Source organism: Cyprinodon variegatus, unplaced genomic scaffold (assembly GCF_000732505.1).
Source record: "Cyprinodon variegatus isolate N-32 unplaced genomic scaffold, C_variegatus-1.0 Scaffold84, whole genome shotgun sequence".
NCBI lineage: Eukaryota > Metazoa > Chordata > Actinopteri > Cyprinodontiformes > Cyprinodontidae > Cyprinodon > Cyprinodon variegatus.
Window position 1 is genome coordinate 447,792 of NW_015150537.1, and position 16,843 is coordinate 464,634.

Sequence of the window (16,843 nt, forward strand, 5' to 3'; positions counted from 1 at the left end):
AAAATTATTTTTATTAAAAAATATATATATAACAGAATAGTGTCTCAAGTCACTGGATAATTAAATATGTCTTTTTAAGCACCCTTTACTTTTATATTCCCAAATAAAATCTGGTGGTATCAGTTGTCTGTTGCATGAGTCCCTCTCATTGCTAAACAATGTCCAGCTGTGTGTAATGCAATCTCACTATAACTACATTTGCTCTGATTCTGGCCTTAGGGATGCAGTAGAGAACATTAGAAAAAAAAAAGGATTTCGGAGACTGAGAAACCCAGCAGACACTTCAAGGACAAAGATCTTGAGAAGTTGTAAAGCAGGGTTAGGTTCTAGAATGGTATGGTACAGGTCAGAGAATGGCAGGAAGCAAACCATTTTTGAACAAAATGAATAAGCCTTCCTGTATTTTGAAAAAATTAATGTAGGAAAAATTGTAAACGTGTAAAAAGTTGCTTTTCTCAGAGGACCCCAGAGGGACCTCTCTGGCCAACATTCACACTGAGTGGTTAAAATCTAACATGCGCATTAAGATGAACACACCAGCACCACAATGAACCATAGTGGTAGCCACATTGTGTTGCATAGAGCTGATTGACAGTTGGTGCAGCTAAATTCAGGAACGAGAAAAAAAAATACTTTATAGATGCTAAAGAAGACCAGAGACAATTGTTGAGGTTCTTTCAGGAGGACCATCAATCTTCCGTCATGCTTATCCCAAGCGGGGTTGTAAAGGGTGCTGGCACCTATTTCCAGCTGCCTAAAGGCAAGAGGCAGGATACAGTCCATCACAGGGCAACACAGAGACAAACAGGACAACCATTCACGCACACACTCACACCTAAGGGGAATTTAGAGAAGCCAATTAACGTATCAGTCATGTTTTTGGACTGTGGGAGGAAGCCGGGGTACCCGGAGAGAACACACGCATGCTCAGGGAGAACATGCAAAGCTTGTGCAGAAAGACCCCAGGCTGGGACCCAGAACCTACCCACTGTGCCACTGACCAGCCCAAAAGGACAACCACCCTAAAAATACCGCTAGAGGTAAAAAGATGCACAGGGACGTTACAACAGCAGTGATGTTTTTCACCATGCTGGAAACCTTGCCTTAATTATCATTCGACAAAGTAATTATCACCTCTTCCTTTGTCTTCTTACACACGATGTTTTCTCTCTGTCCCTTATTTTGTTGTCTTTAAATGTTTTTTGTCCCTGAAATCTTATCTCACAAGTTTTTTCAACAACTCTTTCAATAAGGAGGTCGATATCCAGTGAGTTAAGAATCGCTAAAGAACCTCCCAATGCCTGAAATTTCCACATTTAAGTCATTTAATTAAAGTGAGAAAAAGCAAAAAGAAAATAAAATCTTTTGCAGGGCAATGTAAAAGAAAGATGTGAAAGTCAAACGTATGTTCCAACCTTTTAACAAAAGGAGCACAATACCTACTATGTTTTAAATTCAAACTTGTAACCAGTTATTTACAGAGTGACATTTTTTGAAGTATACAGACATACAATGGGAATAGAGAGAGGGGAAAGACATGTACAAAGGTCATCAGGCCAGGATTGGAACCTGTGACAGCTATGGTGAGGACTAAGCATCTACACATGGTGGCTTGGCTTACACCAGACCCCTCAGTGACATTTTTTTTACTGTTCACATGATGTAACTGTACACAACAGATAGTTTAGATGCTTACTTAACTTGAAAACATTGCCTTGACAGAATGACAGTAAAAACTTTAGCTACCCACACAAGCTCCTCTCCTTATACTTAAACTAATCACTCAGGGCTATTGTTAGCTAAACCAAAATGCATGCACAGCCGCTGAGTGGATCCAAATGCCTACACTCTTCACTTTGACAAGGGAAGCAAATAAAGAAATTTCAAGTAGTCATCAAACATGAATGACATTAATAAACAGAAAACTAAAAAGCTATAAGCTCTTTTCTTCCCGCAGGTTATGCAATTTGCTGTCAACAAAGAACATCGTTTTATATTGTGAGGAAATTGTCATTTTTAAGTTTGTTTTTCAGTATTATAAAAAATAATAATAATAATATATTTATAGATTGAAAATAAAAAAATTCAAATCGCAAAAATCCATATATCCAATTTTGTTTTGTTACTTTTTGCATATTAAAAAATATATTTCAATACTTAGTCTTTTCAATGTGGTATCTTTTTGCTCCATTTAGAATGTGGAGCCGAAGAAGCAGAACACTTTTCTTCTTGTCTGAATCCGAATAATGGGAGCCATCTGAGGGGAAGCCTTCATATAAAAAGCAAAAATAGTTTGATAATAAAAGCATTTTGTTTTACAATAACCACTTTTTTCCAAGTTAAATCATTTCAAAGTTGCTCCAAGTGTCTGCTTATCTCATTTCAGTGTTTGTACTAGAGGCAATCTGCAACGGCAAAGAAATTGTAATTAAACTTGCTGCATTGTTTTTTTCACAAGTCAACAGTGTTTATGCTGTGACGTTACCTGAGCAGCCAGTGGCAATGCAAACACAAACCTACTCACACTTGTTTGATTGAGAGCAGCCAGTGGCTGTTGCCTTTGACATGCAGCCTCAACAGATCCGTATTCAAATTTAATGATCTGTTGTTTTTTTTTCATCCTTTCATTTTTACTCCCACTGCTTCCTTTACCAGCATTATTCCAAAAAGAGAGTTTGAGAATCCAGCGGTGAGACCACCTGGGATTTTGCTCATGAGTTATTCAGAAGTAGATGGGAAAGTTTAATACTATGATACTTAATCATAGAAGGGAGATAGGGAATTACGTTTGTTGATTAATCATGACTTCTTTTGTTAAAGCCTACAGGAGGAGACCACACTAAACTACAGAATGACATTGAAACTACACGAGGTATATTTTTAGTGCAGCATGTGTGCCTGTTTAATTTTATCATGCTATTAACTCAGATGATCAGTTTGTAGATTATGTATTTCTCTCTCTTTCACTTAAATTAAATACATGTTATGCAACAATCAGTAAACATCTTAGCTTTGATAATACATTGATTAATTTGTACCAAAATTTAGTAAGCAGCTGCAAACTTACATCATCAAAACACCAAATATAAGAAGAAAGCATTCCGTAGATTTCTGTAAACCTACTGTATCTGTGTTCAGTGTGTAATTAATGTTTTTTGTATTGTTGGATATTGGTATAAAACAAGTTTCTAGATTTCTGTTTGAATGTAGTATAGGTACACTAGCAACCATTAAATATGGCCCCCAAACACCAGCTAAATGACAGCCCACTTCCCTGCAGCACCCAGCAAAATCCCAACAACTCCAGGCATTCTCCTGGGCGTGCATATTTTTTACTCAGCTTTAACCCTTTCACTGAATTAAAGGGTCTGACCAGGAGATGACGCTTCTTTTTAGATCCTAATGTCCACAAATAATGACAGAAAGAATATTTTAGTACAAAATTTGATGTTTAAAAAGGAATTGTAGGAGTAGCAGCCAAGGACCATCCAAGGGCCCACCAATGAAGGTGGCGTAATATTAAATGGCTACTACTGTACTTCTTAAATTCTGTATCATTCAGTTTCACTCTATTCCCATGAATTCCTATTTAGTTTAATTTTTTTCTTTTTTTTTGGCTAAAGAATACCTAAGAAACCCTTCTGATCAACAATGTTTTTATTTCCATTATTGTTTAAATCACTCTGTTTCCATCAAAAGCCACAAATCTAACAACTGCTTAGTTGCTGTAATTGCCATAACATAAATTATGTCCTCGATCAGGGACTATAAGTAACTAAGACCCTAAGAGCTGACTTTACGGATGTTAGCAACACTGCTTTTTAAGACAAAGACATTGCATCAAATTACAGTTTAATTTTTTGTTTTTCAGAAATAGGCTGTGCATAATACTTTATTGTTTTAGTTAATCAAAATAACCCAAAAGTATTTAATGCTGTAAAAAGATATTAGCAAAGATAATAATTATCATACCAACATTAAAAAAATGCCAAAACCAGCCATTAAAACATTTAATTTTATAGTCTAGTGCTAGCAGTTTTTGCCAGAAACCTTAAAAAATTTTATAATCAGTTGCTACAAGCAGAGGGAAATAAATGCTGAGGATTCCCAGCATTGTCTATCTGTGCCGCTCCAAACAGGGTATTTAAGTAGGATCATTATCCTAAGGAACTGTCTGCAGATGACATTTTGAGCTTTATTTCCTCCATTAAAAAGATTTGATTTTTTTCCCCCAACTCATCAAAGCAATTAAAAGTAACCCACTCTCTTGATTACAAGGAAAAGATGAGACCAGCATCAAGCATCTAGATTGTCTGACTTCAGGATGTACAACCATGCATTGTTGGTGTTTCTCTAAACACGTTTGGTACATATTTATTGTTATTCTTTTACGCGTATACCATATCTATTTTAAACTTGACAGCTTTTTCAAAGCTTGTTTCAAAGATTATGACTATAAAACAGTCACATTCATATGAGCTGGTGTTAGGTATTCAAACCACGGTTATGCTTTTGTTTTTGGTATTTTCAAGCAGCAAGCAGAAAACAAACATATTGTCAAATTCTGCATGTCAAGGTTGAATATGAACTGCAAGTTGCATTTTATGTATTTATTTTTCAAGTTGCATTTTAGATACAGTATTTTTGTCAGTATAAATTCTACCTGTAATATATATTGACAATTATATGAAAATGTAAGGCAGAAAGCCCCCAGTTCTCCTGTATTAATAGATGTCACATACAAATAAACATATTATTGAGATAATTGATTAGTCTGACAAAAATCAGGGTTTTTGTAATTTTGTGAATGTATTAATAGGAGCAATTATTCAGCTACATCAATCCCTGCAAATATACAGTGATAAAATGCAAAGAAAAAAAAACTAAAAACCTGTCAACTTCAGATCAATATGTTTAATTCTTATTTTATTAGAATTATACAAATTGCATTTATATTAACATCCCAATATTAAATGCATTTATAATAGCACTGTATGTTACAGCACAGATGTAGGGTTTGAGTCTATATTTGCATATTCTTTAAAAAAATAAATAATAGATCAATTTAATGTTCTACAAATGTGTTAAATGTTGATTTCAAGAATGCATGGCTTTAGAGATTGAAGGTCTTACAAAAGGGGAATATTTATAATAAAGTATTTCATGATGAAAACTTTCCCTAAAGCGTTTGTAGAGGAAAATAACCATAAAAAAGCAATTTTGACTAAAGCATTCCAGTCAGAAATCAGTAGGAGCATCATTTTGGAGTAATATCTGTTGCTATTTGCAGTACCTTCTCCTTTTCTCTTTTTTTCCTTCTTTATTTTACAACAACTGAAATGTGTGAGCTGATCAATATCTAATAAGGCTCTGTGATCCTTACATGCACCCCAGTGTTTTCAAGTAGCCACACTGGATAGATGCTTATAGCAAACTATAAATCTGTCCAAGCACCTAAATAGCAGCGTTCATTTGCTCTCTGGGAGTCTACTGACCCTTTCTTTCACTGAGTTCAAAAGTGAGCTGGTACTAATAATTCCTAAGTAACTTTAAATAAGTAGAAAATTCTCCAGTACTCTATACTAATCTCCTTTCAGTTATTGATTTCAGAGTTGAATGGTTCTATAAATATTTTTACATATGTTTTACATAAAGTTGAAGTTTTATTCACTTTGCTTATCTGTTTTCCTCTTAAAATATGTTGTTTTTTTCTTTCAATCGTCTTAAAATGTAATTCCACAACTGAAAACAATTGAAGAAAGGAGCAATTGCATTGGTACACGGTTATATTGGATATCATTCTGTCAAATGCATTGGCAATAGGAAACAAGATTTTATTCTGCACTAGTACAGTTTTACAAGGTTTTGCTGCCAGCCTTTAAGGAGTCAGCATGCATGTCATCCTGTATTACAGCTGATGGCTGGTGTGGTTGCATTGTTGCTTTGATATTGCTCTGCCTTCCTTTGACTAAAGTTAAACAAGCTGCTCTGTATGTTTAGTTTTTATTAGACCATTTAGATGGAAGTATTGGCCTGGAAGAGCTGTGTGGGTGGCGGCTTAAAGGGGTTGGCCATCACTTTTAACTCTCCCAGTGGTTTAGTCATAGCACAGATGATACACCCCCTGACTCAGAGCTGATGTTCGTTGACCAGACAGGGAGAGTTGTGGGGAGACAGCCGGTAACAAAAAACAAATACATAAGGGCTCTTAAGAGCCCACACAATGTGTTAATGGGTGCTGCATGTGCTTTTTAATCAGGTCACACAATTTATCTAATGAGATATTTCAACTTAAAGTCAGGGGATGAGATCCTCTCAAGGTTCTGGTAACCCTTTTAAATTATTTTCAGGATAATTTACTTTGCACTGTTGGTCAAGAAACTGGGCAAGACAATTCCAGTCAGTTAATAATGGTTATTAAATTTATTGTTAAAGAAAGACAAGATTATCCAAAAAAGATTAAACGTCTTTCTTTCTTCAATTCTGTGTGTCTTTTATCCTTTATTTTTTACCGTTTTGGCAGTAATCTGACATGGGGCAGGTCTTTGTCCCCTGCAGCACTCTAGGTTTAAGACTTTTTGTTGGCATTCAGTGATGTTTGCACCTGTGGACAGGAGACAGTGTTGCTCGTAGACATTGTGGGCTAATCTCTGTATGGGGGTAGCAAGTAGAAAAAAAGAAAATCCCTCTAGGCATCAGTGATTTATGACAGCAGGATTAACTTGAACATGAAAAGAAAAGGATTGACAAAACATTATGGTATTTTAGCTTCACATTGCATAATCACCTCACCACCCTTTATTCAATGTGAATATATACATAAATGGTTATTATATCTTTAGCAGGAAGAATAAGTCTTGAACTCAGCAACATGTTTTTCAGTAGATAAGGAGGCTAGTGAATTTTTTTTTACATTTTTTATATTAATTCACATTTCTGATGTGAATTAAAGTTAAGTGATGCAGTTAATTGATAAACATGTTTACTGAAATATTTTTGATGAATATTATAACATTTATTTTGAAAAAATACTACTTCCACAATTTCCCCATTGACAATACAGGGATTTTCTATTTTCCTATTCACTAAACTCATGCATTTAGCCCTATACCACCATGAAAACATCAACATAAACATAATAATGCTGTTAAAAGCAGGACACAGAAACTGTAGCTTTTATTTTTAGAAGTTCTACAATATTATCTGTACAGTTCTGTGTAAACAATAAAAAAATGGAAAAAAAGACAAGACAAAACAGAAAAAAAATATTGGGTTGCTTAGTAGGTTCCAAATGCAGCTGGCAGAGTTCTGAACAAGCAGCAGAAAAATGGATCTCATCCAACAGGTCCTGTACTGGCTCCTTGTTGTTTAAAGGAAAAAAATAAAATGTAGTTCAAGGCATTGAATGGTTTTGGGCCTAAACACATTTCAAAATGCTGGTAAGCTATTGATCACGTTAACCGCTCAGGTCATCAGTAAAAGCAGTTTACTGATTTTTTTTTTTTTTTTTTTTCGTAAGGACTGGAACAAAAGAAGTCAAAGTAGCAAAGAAAATCTGTGCAGAAACTCTGGGTCCTTTAAAACAGGACTGATCACTGCAGCTTCTTTATAATAGTCAAGTATTATTTTATAATCATTTGTAATCTCTATCATATGATATTCATTTGTAAATCAGTTTAAAATTGTATATATTCTTTATCTGATTCCTACATTTTTTACTATAAAACATTTCTGGCCTGAAGTGTTAACGTGCAATTTATTTCCTTTTGTTTACTGTAAAGCATTCTTAAAGGTTATGTCTATTACTCTTAGTTTCATTGACTACCTGCATTGCGAACTTAAGATCTTTGTGAAGTTTCGTGTGAGGGCTTGCTCTATTTCTCTTTTAATTCAACGGTATATAACTTTGGAACCAGGTATTGATAAAAAGGAAACATTTTTTGTGTATTCCACTGATGACTATCAGCTCTGAATGACTAACTAGAGCATTCAGAAATATAGCATACATCTTTGATCAATGCAAGCAATATGTTTGTAACAATGATTTTGGAAATGCCTTAGAGAACTAATTGCTCCCACTATTTAGGGTCTTGTATATATGGACATTAGAAACAATATACTGTAATAGCTCATCTATGAGGACAAATAAACAGATGCTAAGTTTTTTGATGATAGGTATGGAGTGTGGGGTGTTACTGACAGTGATTAGCTGTATTATTTATTTTTCCACCACTTTGAAGCTTCTTTTTCAGGTTGTTAATTGCTCATTCTCAGTGTCATTCACTGTGTCATTCATTCCACATAGCTTGATTTATTGGCCGATTAGTTTTTTGGTATGCAATTTATTTTCGATATTTAGGAGCAATAATGTTAGATTTTACAGAAGGTGCTTTGGGTGGATCTTTTTTTAATCAACGTATTTAATACTCTATTGTAAACACTCGTCTGTAAAAAATAAAAACATAAGTTCCACATTTCTAGCTCCCTGGTCCTTTTTTACATGTAGCGGCTAACTGTCACAACATTTTGTTTTAGCTTTAACCCGACTTTAGAGAGGTTGTATTTTTATAGCTACTAAACACGGGATTAACAGTCAGCGCTCAGCAGCTTTTCCTGTGGGATGGATGGAGATAGTTTTTTCTTATCCAGCATTCTTGACTCATTTCGAAACCAAGCGTGATCGGGCTGAACAGGAGAAACAGACTCAATCTACCAAGTTTATCTCTAATTAACACGGATTAACTGAGCTTTAACTTCGCTCTGCAAGCCAAGCAGAAGGATGATTTCTGCATGGAATGCTAATATTGCCCCAAGGCTGTTGATCATCTCTTTTAAGGGCTCAAGGTCCCAAAACCCTCAATCATGCGACTATAATAGGCTTCATTTTTGCTGTGTTGTTTTCTTAATGAATTATACAATATGCTTGTATAATTTTTTTCACCTTAATTTTCAGGAAATAGAAATCTAGAACCTTTGTTTATGTGTATTTTACTGCATGCTTCATCACGTAATCAGATATTTGTGTAAAATGTTCTGGTTGAAGTTTTTTAACTGTATCCATGGCACTTCCTGGGAAAGTATTCTGTTACAATATTTGACATGTTTGCCTTTTTTAAGATCCTCTCAAATATGGATGAGGCAAAGAGCTATGCTGCCTCTTCCCACTTAACTGTACCCCATACGATTACCAACAGATGGTAATTTAAAAAAGATGGGCTAATTACAAGCTGTAAATCTGGGCTAACTTGTTTTTTATTGTAAACCACCAGTACTTTATTGATTTCTGACATTTTTATATTTAAAGTTAGATTTACTGTAACTGAACTCCTGGCTAAAGTTCACCTTGCTGGTTTGTATGTGATAGACCAATACAAAGAGGTTCCTAGATTGGAAGTAGAGGGAAAATCCAACATGTTTTTAGAGGATTTTCACAAATCAGAAAGGAATGTTGTGCTTTAGGTTTTACTGCCAAAGTCAATACTTTGTTGAATCATATTTTGCTGCAAAAATCCAAAATAGGACAGATTTCCCCTAGCTTTGAACATCTACAGAATCAAATCTTTACATACTCCCTTTCGCAAAATAACCATAGATCAGATGAACATCCTATGTGAATGTTAGTTTAATAGACTGACCACAGATCCTCCATATCTGGGCTTTGATTAGGCCATAACAACAGTTGAATATGCTTTGATTTGAACCTTTCCATTACATCTCTAACTGCTTGTTTAGCCCAATTGTAGTACTGCTGGATTGAAACTCCAAACTAGTCTTTTGAATCCTTTATCAGGTTTTCTTCCAGGACCATTTAGCTCTGTCCAACTTGGCTGTCCTGTACCCCTGTAAAAGAAACAAATCCCTTCTGCATGATGCTGCTACCGTCTTTCATGGGGGTAATTTTGCTCTCTCAGTAATGGGAAGAGAGCATTCTCTACCACACAGGGTGTCTCTGGTTTGTTTCTTGGTCTTCATTGTGCCTTTGTAGCATAATTAACAGTTGTCTAGCTTCTGTGGCCTTCTCAGAAATGTTGTATTTATACTAAGATTGTACAGCTGTTAAAGTTGATATAAGGGTTTCAGAATAAACAGAGCAACATGCCACCTTTTCAGATATTAACAAAAAAGGAATAAATAAAAAATGTTATTTTTTCACCTATTTATTAAAGTAAGAAACTGTAGCTACTGTTAACTTCAGGTTTAAAATATACATTTCATAGAAAAACAAGTCACTTTAGCTAAACAAATGTTATCATTAAGTTACTGAATTAGAATGAGTAAAACCGCATTACAGAAACTGAAAGTCTTTAATTACAGTCTCCTAATTGCTCAGCAACTATTGTTTTTGCATATATGAAACAATTTGGACTAAATTTTGATGTATTTTTTTTATTTAAATAACTTCTAATGCTTTTTTTTTAACCTTTTATAACATTTTAACTTTTTTGTTTTTTTGGAACACCAATACCAGACTCTGATGCACTTCAGAGCTCAATGAACAACTACTGCACCAAGCATGTAACAGATTCACACACTGGATGAACACACATTATGGACCATTTAATATTTCCCCAGTTTATTGTTTTCCTTCACTTCCCATCCAAAACTGCTATGTTCATCCACAATTCAAATAAAAATACAGAAATCCTTATTTTTATGTTTAAAGGGTGTTGACGATTGGTCAGTTAAGAGAGCAGGTGTCTTACAACAAGCACCAGAAGCACAGTGAAGCTTTTTAGTGTGAGAAAAAATCACATCATGTGCAGTGATCAGTGCTTGGGGGCCCTATCAAACAGTATGAAAACCTTTCCTGAGAGAAAGAGTAAAAACTGTTTCTGAGGTACCGTTTATTGGCTGATTGCACAAAGATCAGGTTGTAATCTAAATCCTTAAACTACCTTGTTGAAATATGTGCTTCCTGAGCTTCCAGGGTGTGCACACTTGGATAAATGTCATCACAACTAGTTAATCTCAGTTACAACTTAATATACACTTAACGTGAGCAAAATGCAGAAGTTACAGAGTCATGTATTGAAATTGAATGCTATTATTCCAGTCTCATTTATTTTAGGCTATGTTAAGCTTTGTTTTTGCAGTGGTAGCCACTCACCAGATTAAGATTGTGTATATCCCCATAGCTCGCATTCAAATACATGAGGACTATAATTGAGTTTTATAATAATTTTAATGTTTTCTTGTTTAAATAGCACCTTTGCCAACACGATACATAACTGAAACTATCTGACCTCCGGATCTACAATTAAGTCAAGTATTATTATGTCTTTGGAATTTGAATATCTTTATTTAGGGCATATAGAAGCTGTAGGGATAATTAGTTGTTAAATAATTAGAAGTCATACATGGCCAGTCGGGGTCCACTTTGCATGACATGCAAGAAGACTAATAAATAACCTGAGCTATGATTGCTTGACTCTGCCAGCTCCAATTAAAGCCAAATCATCTCTGGTGTTTTTAGAGTTTCTGCCTCATAGGTCAAAAATTTTCAGATTTTCAGAATCTGTAAATATTGTACCTTTTTTATGCGTTATACTTGTTTTAAATCATGAAGTCTTGTTTTTCTTGGTAATAAACCTAAGGAGCTTGCTAATAAACAACAACTGACCTCTAGAAGTTTGTTTTGATGTTACAGCAGAAAAAATAACTAAAACAAAAAATAACAATTAATTAATAGATATAAATGTCAGACATTCATCCTGAAAGTATTTTATTCTCGCAGTAATTAAACAGATGGAACCCTGAACTTTCACTCGTGAAACAATTATTGTTTTCCATGTTTTGAAGTCACAACATAATTGAATCCATTTGTAGTTATTATCAACAGACCTTTAGAAAGGAAATTAAAAATGCATATCTTAAAAGCATGATGTTTACAATAATATCCTCCTACATAAAATGAGTCCTTTCATGCAGAAAACACAAATTAGATCTAAAGACTGCGACTACTGACTTCCATTATCTTCATTAAATGTCATTTGGCAGCGCCTCTTTTTGTAGCATCAATGTTAGTCAGTTAATGCCATTGTCAGTTAATGTGGTTTGAATGAGGATAAGATGAAGGTGGTCTTCTTGCACTCCCAGAGATTATCGAAGAGCTCCTTATTGCTTACCATGGCATAAGGTGCACAAATTTGGTTTGTCATAATCATAAACATCTTGGTTTTACTGTATATTGGATTAAATGCTTTCCTTTAAAAGCACATAGCAATTTTTTTTAAGAATACTGAGATTGAAGATTGTTTTCTTATCACTTTGTATCCTGTTTTTCTAGAAGAAAATTGGTATTAGCAACCTTCTAACAATTCCTGGATTATGGAACTGTTTTATAAATGAATGCTTCAACCAAATGTCTTTTTAAATACTGTTTATCACTGTGCCTTAGGATTTGTTACAGGCAGCAGATTCCTTACACATCATTGGGATTTTTATGCAAAACTCACAAGCAAACAAACATTGTGTAAAGACAATATGTATTGATTTTTAATAGAATAAAAAGCGCTGCACAGAGCTCTTAACGACTAAAACCCTGGGAAGTTTTGCACAAGATGACTGTTATTATTGAATTATTGTTTGTTTCCCCTTGTCTGAGTCTCATGAGGAAAACGTCTCCTCTGCCTGGCCACCGTCAGTCAAATCTTTAAGATTGTTCAATCAGCATCAAGCAGCTAGATTCATGAGCTGCCCCCAGGCCGCCCCAATCCCTTCATTGTCCCACAATGGGGAAATTCACTCTCTGAATTTAACCCATCCACTTGGGGAGCAGTGGTCTGCCATTGTGTGGTGCCCGGAGAGCAGTGTGGGGTTAAGAGTTTTGCTCAAGAACTCAGAGTGAACCTTCTCAGAGCACAAGCGCACTGCTCTAACCATTAGGCCAACACTCCTACTATATAGTAACCTTCAAAGGAAGTGAACGATTTCTATGTTTTATTAATTAGGGCCCTACTTTCATTGTGAGCATCAAAATATGGATCCTCAAGTCCCAATGAGAGTTTCTTATAAAAACTAACAAAGCGGAGGGGGAACTGAGTCCGAGAGCAGGTTAAGCAGCTGATTTCTGCCTAACAGACTCAAATAATCAAGTTCAATTTAGCGTGCATTTAATTCTGTTCAATGACTACATCTTTGAAGTTTAACAGCTCATATTTGACCAATAATTCATGACATTTACAGGGAAGGTTTAGGATCCCTAACACTCAAAAAGAAACACCATTGAAAATAAAACATCTTACTTTGTGATTAGATTTAAAATGTTATAAATTAATGCAAAACCAGGGGCTCTTTTTATTCAGTTGGTGTGGAGATTTTAAATTGTTTACCAGATTTAAACTGAAAGACAGAGATTAGATATTTATCTACTACAGCCTCCCACTGTTAAGCAACCAAGTACTGGTGAAGCAGATAAAGTATTTTTTAGATTATTTACAAAAATATTTTACAGGAATGCAGGTTTTTTTTCCACCATGAGTCACTATCTGATTGCCTGTTTCTCATTTTTTTCTTCTTCTTTTTTTCAGAACCGTGACAGAATGGTGGACTGTATGAACAGAGTCATGCTGCACACGGTCGTCTCATGTTGGCAGCCATTTCTTGGACTGGCACTTATGGCTGCCTTTGTCAGCTCTACCTTGGGATGTCCCTCACGCTGTGAGTGCTCAGCACAGACCAAGGCAGTTGTCTGTCACCGCAAGCGAATGCCCACCATCCCAGATGGCATCCCAACAGAGACCAGGATCTTGGATCTGAGTAAAAATAAGCTCACAATGATCAACCCTGATGACTTTATTGCCTTCCCTGGGCTGGAGGAGCTTGACCTCAGTGGAAATCTTATCAGCTATGTTGAGCCTGGAGCTTTTAATGCCTTGTTTAACATGCACTCACTCAGTCTTAAGAGTAATCGAATCAAGCTCCTCCCTTTGGGTGTTTTCACAGCCCTAACTAATCTTACTCAACTTGATATAAGTGACAATAAAATTGTCGTCCTTTTGGATTATATGTTCCAGGATTTGCATAATCTGAGGGCTTTGGAAGTAGGTGATAATGAACTGGTCTATATCTCTCACCGTGCATTCAGTGGACTCTTAAGCTTGGAGGAGTTAACACTAGAACGATGCAACCTTACTGTTGTACCAACTGAGGCCCTCTCACATCTGCACAACCTAGTCAGCCTTCATCTCCGTTACCTCAGCATTAGCACTTTGCATCCGTACTCATTCAATAAGCTTTTCCGGCTTCGGCATTTGGAAATTGATAACTGTCCATCTTTAGACCACGTGCCCGCTAATACCCTTCATGGCCTAAACCTGACAACATTGTTCATAACCAACACCAACTTATCCTCTTTTCCTTACCAAGCCCTTAAGCATCTGCCCTACCTGACCCACCTCAACTTGTCCTACAACCGTATCAGGCACATAGAAGGAGGGATGCTGATGCAGCTGGTACGTCTGCGTGAGTTACATCTAGTTGGAGCTCAGCTTACTGCCATTGAACCATACGCTTTTCAAGGTCTTCGTGGACTCAAAGTCCTCAATGTCTCTCACAACCGCCTGGACACCTTGGAAAAGGGAGTATTTCAGTCTCCCGAAGCTCTTGAAGTTCTACTGATTGATAACAACCCCTTGGTGTGTGACTGTCGTCTTATGTGGATTCTGCAGAAAAAGCACTCTATCTTTTTTGGAGACTCACAGCCGGAATGCAGCACACCTGAGGGGATTCGTGGAAGGCCTTTTAAGGAGTTTAAGGAAGCTCTCCTGTCCTATTATGTAACATGCACCAAGCCAAAAATTCGAGAGAATAAAACCCAAACAATTACTGTTGATGAGGGCCAGCAGGCAATGCTTCGCTGCAGTGCTGAAGGGACACCAAGGCCAACTGTGTCATGGCTGTCCCCACGTCGACGAGTATTGACAAGTCGGAATCATGGAAGACTTATGGTCCATAACAATGGCACATTAGAGATTAAGTCTGCTGAGATACAAGACAGTGGAGTGTACATTTGCCTGGCCTCCAACACTGCTGGGAATGACACACTTATGGCTTCATTAGCGGTGAAAAGTCTGGGATCCCTGTATGCCAACAGGACCCAGCATTATACAGACCCCAACAATGCCACTGCAAACGAAACAGCCAACATTTCCCTTGGTTTGGACCTGAAGACTATTTTAGTATCCACAGCTATGGGTTGTTTCACCTTTTTGGGAGTCGTTTTGTTTTGCTTCCTGCTCCTTTTTGTGTGGAGCAGAGGAAAAGGAAAACATAAAAACAACATTGATGTTGAGTATGTACCTCGGTCAAAGTCCAATGGTACTAATGTTGATTCAGCAGAGGGACAAGCTGGTCCTCGTCGTTTTAACATGAAAATGATGTAACTTAAATATACGTATAAATAGAGAGAGAGACACAGAGGATGACTGGATTATGGAAATGCCTGAAGTATAAAGTATTTTTTTGAAAATAGGATGACTGAAAAAGGTTGTGAAATGTTTAATGGTACCTAAGATAATGGGACATGCCATGAATCACTGGATTGTAAAATAATACCAGGATACCATGTTTCAGCTATGAAAAGCACATCACAAGTCTTACATAACTGCCAGCTGGGAACTTCTAAAATGAGGCATGGAAGCAGTTGTCGCCATGAGGACCTAAAGGCAAAAGGTGTCATGTATTAACTTTTTGAAATTTGTATGTAAAAAAAAAAGAAGCCCTTGCTTTTGGGTTACAGACTTATCTAAACAATGTACAGTATGAATTTGTATCTAAGCTATTAACCTACTTTGTTTAGTCCTGCGTCATGCTTATTCACTGAACAATGAGAGACCATGATTTCTTCTGTTCAGTACAATGTTTACTGGATGCTTCATTATGTACCTGTGTGGATTTTCATTCAAAAGAACATAGCAATATTCATGGTTTGCATTAGCCAAAATTCCAAACCCACACCTTCAGCAAGAACAACTTTTCATTGAGTTTGGAAGGGCTTCTACAGATGATTTTCTGCCCTTGTTCCCCCAGTTGCCACCTGGGTTATATAAAGGCTTATAGAATTTACTAATAATAATATTTATGAAAAATGTTCCTAATTTTGCAAAAGCCCATGTTCTAACAACTTTCAGATCTAACATTAACCTTTGATCATCCTGAAAATTACCTGGTATATATCGAGGTACAGACAGATACCTTTTGTCCTGTTTTTGTCTCTTTTTTTTTTCTTTTTACTTTAACATTATCTCTGCTGATTGACTAATTACATGTGTCAATTTTACAAACGTGACATTTGCATAATTTTTACCCTGTAGAAAATTTGGACTTTGTTGTGGTAGTTCTTCATTTTGTTGTTGAATCATTTAGATTGTAAAAAATAAAATAAAAAAAACATAAAAGGTAAAAAAAGTACGTGAAATAAATGAATATGTATTTGTACATATGTGTCATATTATTCCTGCCAAATCCCCTCACATAAAACATTTAGTTTCCCTGTTGAATGTTGACTGATAAATCATGTCTGTTGATCTATAGATTCACAAAAAATCCAAACACAAATAGTAGTTTCATTTTGTTAAGTTTTCTGAACCTCCATAGATGCAAGGCTGTCCTAGATCCTACAGATTTTAGAACCTTACTGTAGGTGTATGAAATACTTCAAATAAAATACAGATAGATTACTTTTATTGGGTAATTTCAAGACTGGGAGTTTGTTCTTTTATGAAAGTGTCTTAATTTTTTAAAAGCAGTAGAGTATAATAAGGTTTGTCCATGGTGAGGCCAAATCAATCAATTAATATTTTCAACTACCAAGAACCATGTCAATCTGTACAAATAATTTATA

The 16,843-nt window shown here is 35.8% G+C and overlaps 1 protein-coding gene across 2 annotated transcripts in view; it reads left to right on the plus strand.

The window, feature by feature from the left end:
* The window catches only part of LOC107083813 (leucine-rich repeat and immunoglobulin-like domain-containing nogo receptor-interacting protein 2), a 237,929-nt gene extending 221,553 nt beyond the window's left edge, over positions 1–16,376 (plus strand). For both annotated transcript variants that reach the window (XM_015373299.1, XM_015373298.1), the window contains one exon: positions 13,530–16,376. In XM_015373299.1, the coding sequence (XP_015228785.1) occupies positions 13,542–15,383 (1,842 nt within the window). In that variant the 5' untranslated portion in view covers positions 13,530–13,541 and the 3' untranslated portion in view covers positions 15,384–16,376. The remainder of the gene's footprint in view (positions 1–13,529) is intronic.
* The last annotated feature ends 467 nt before the right edge of the window (positions 16,377–16,843 follow it).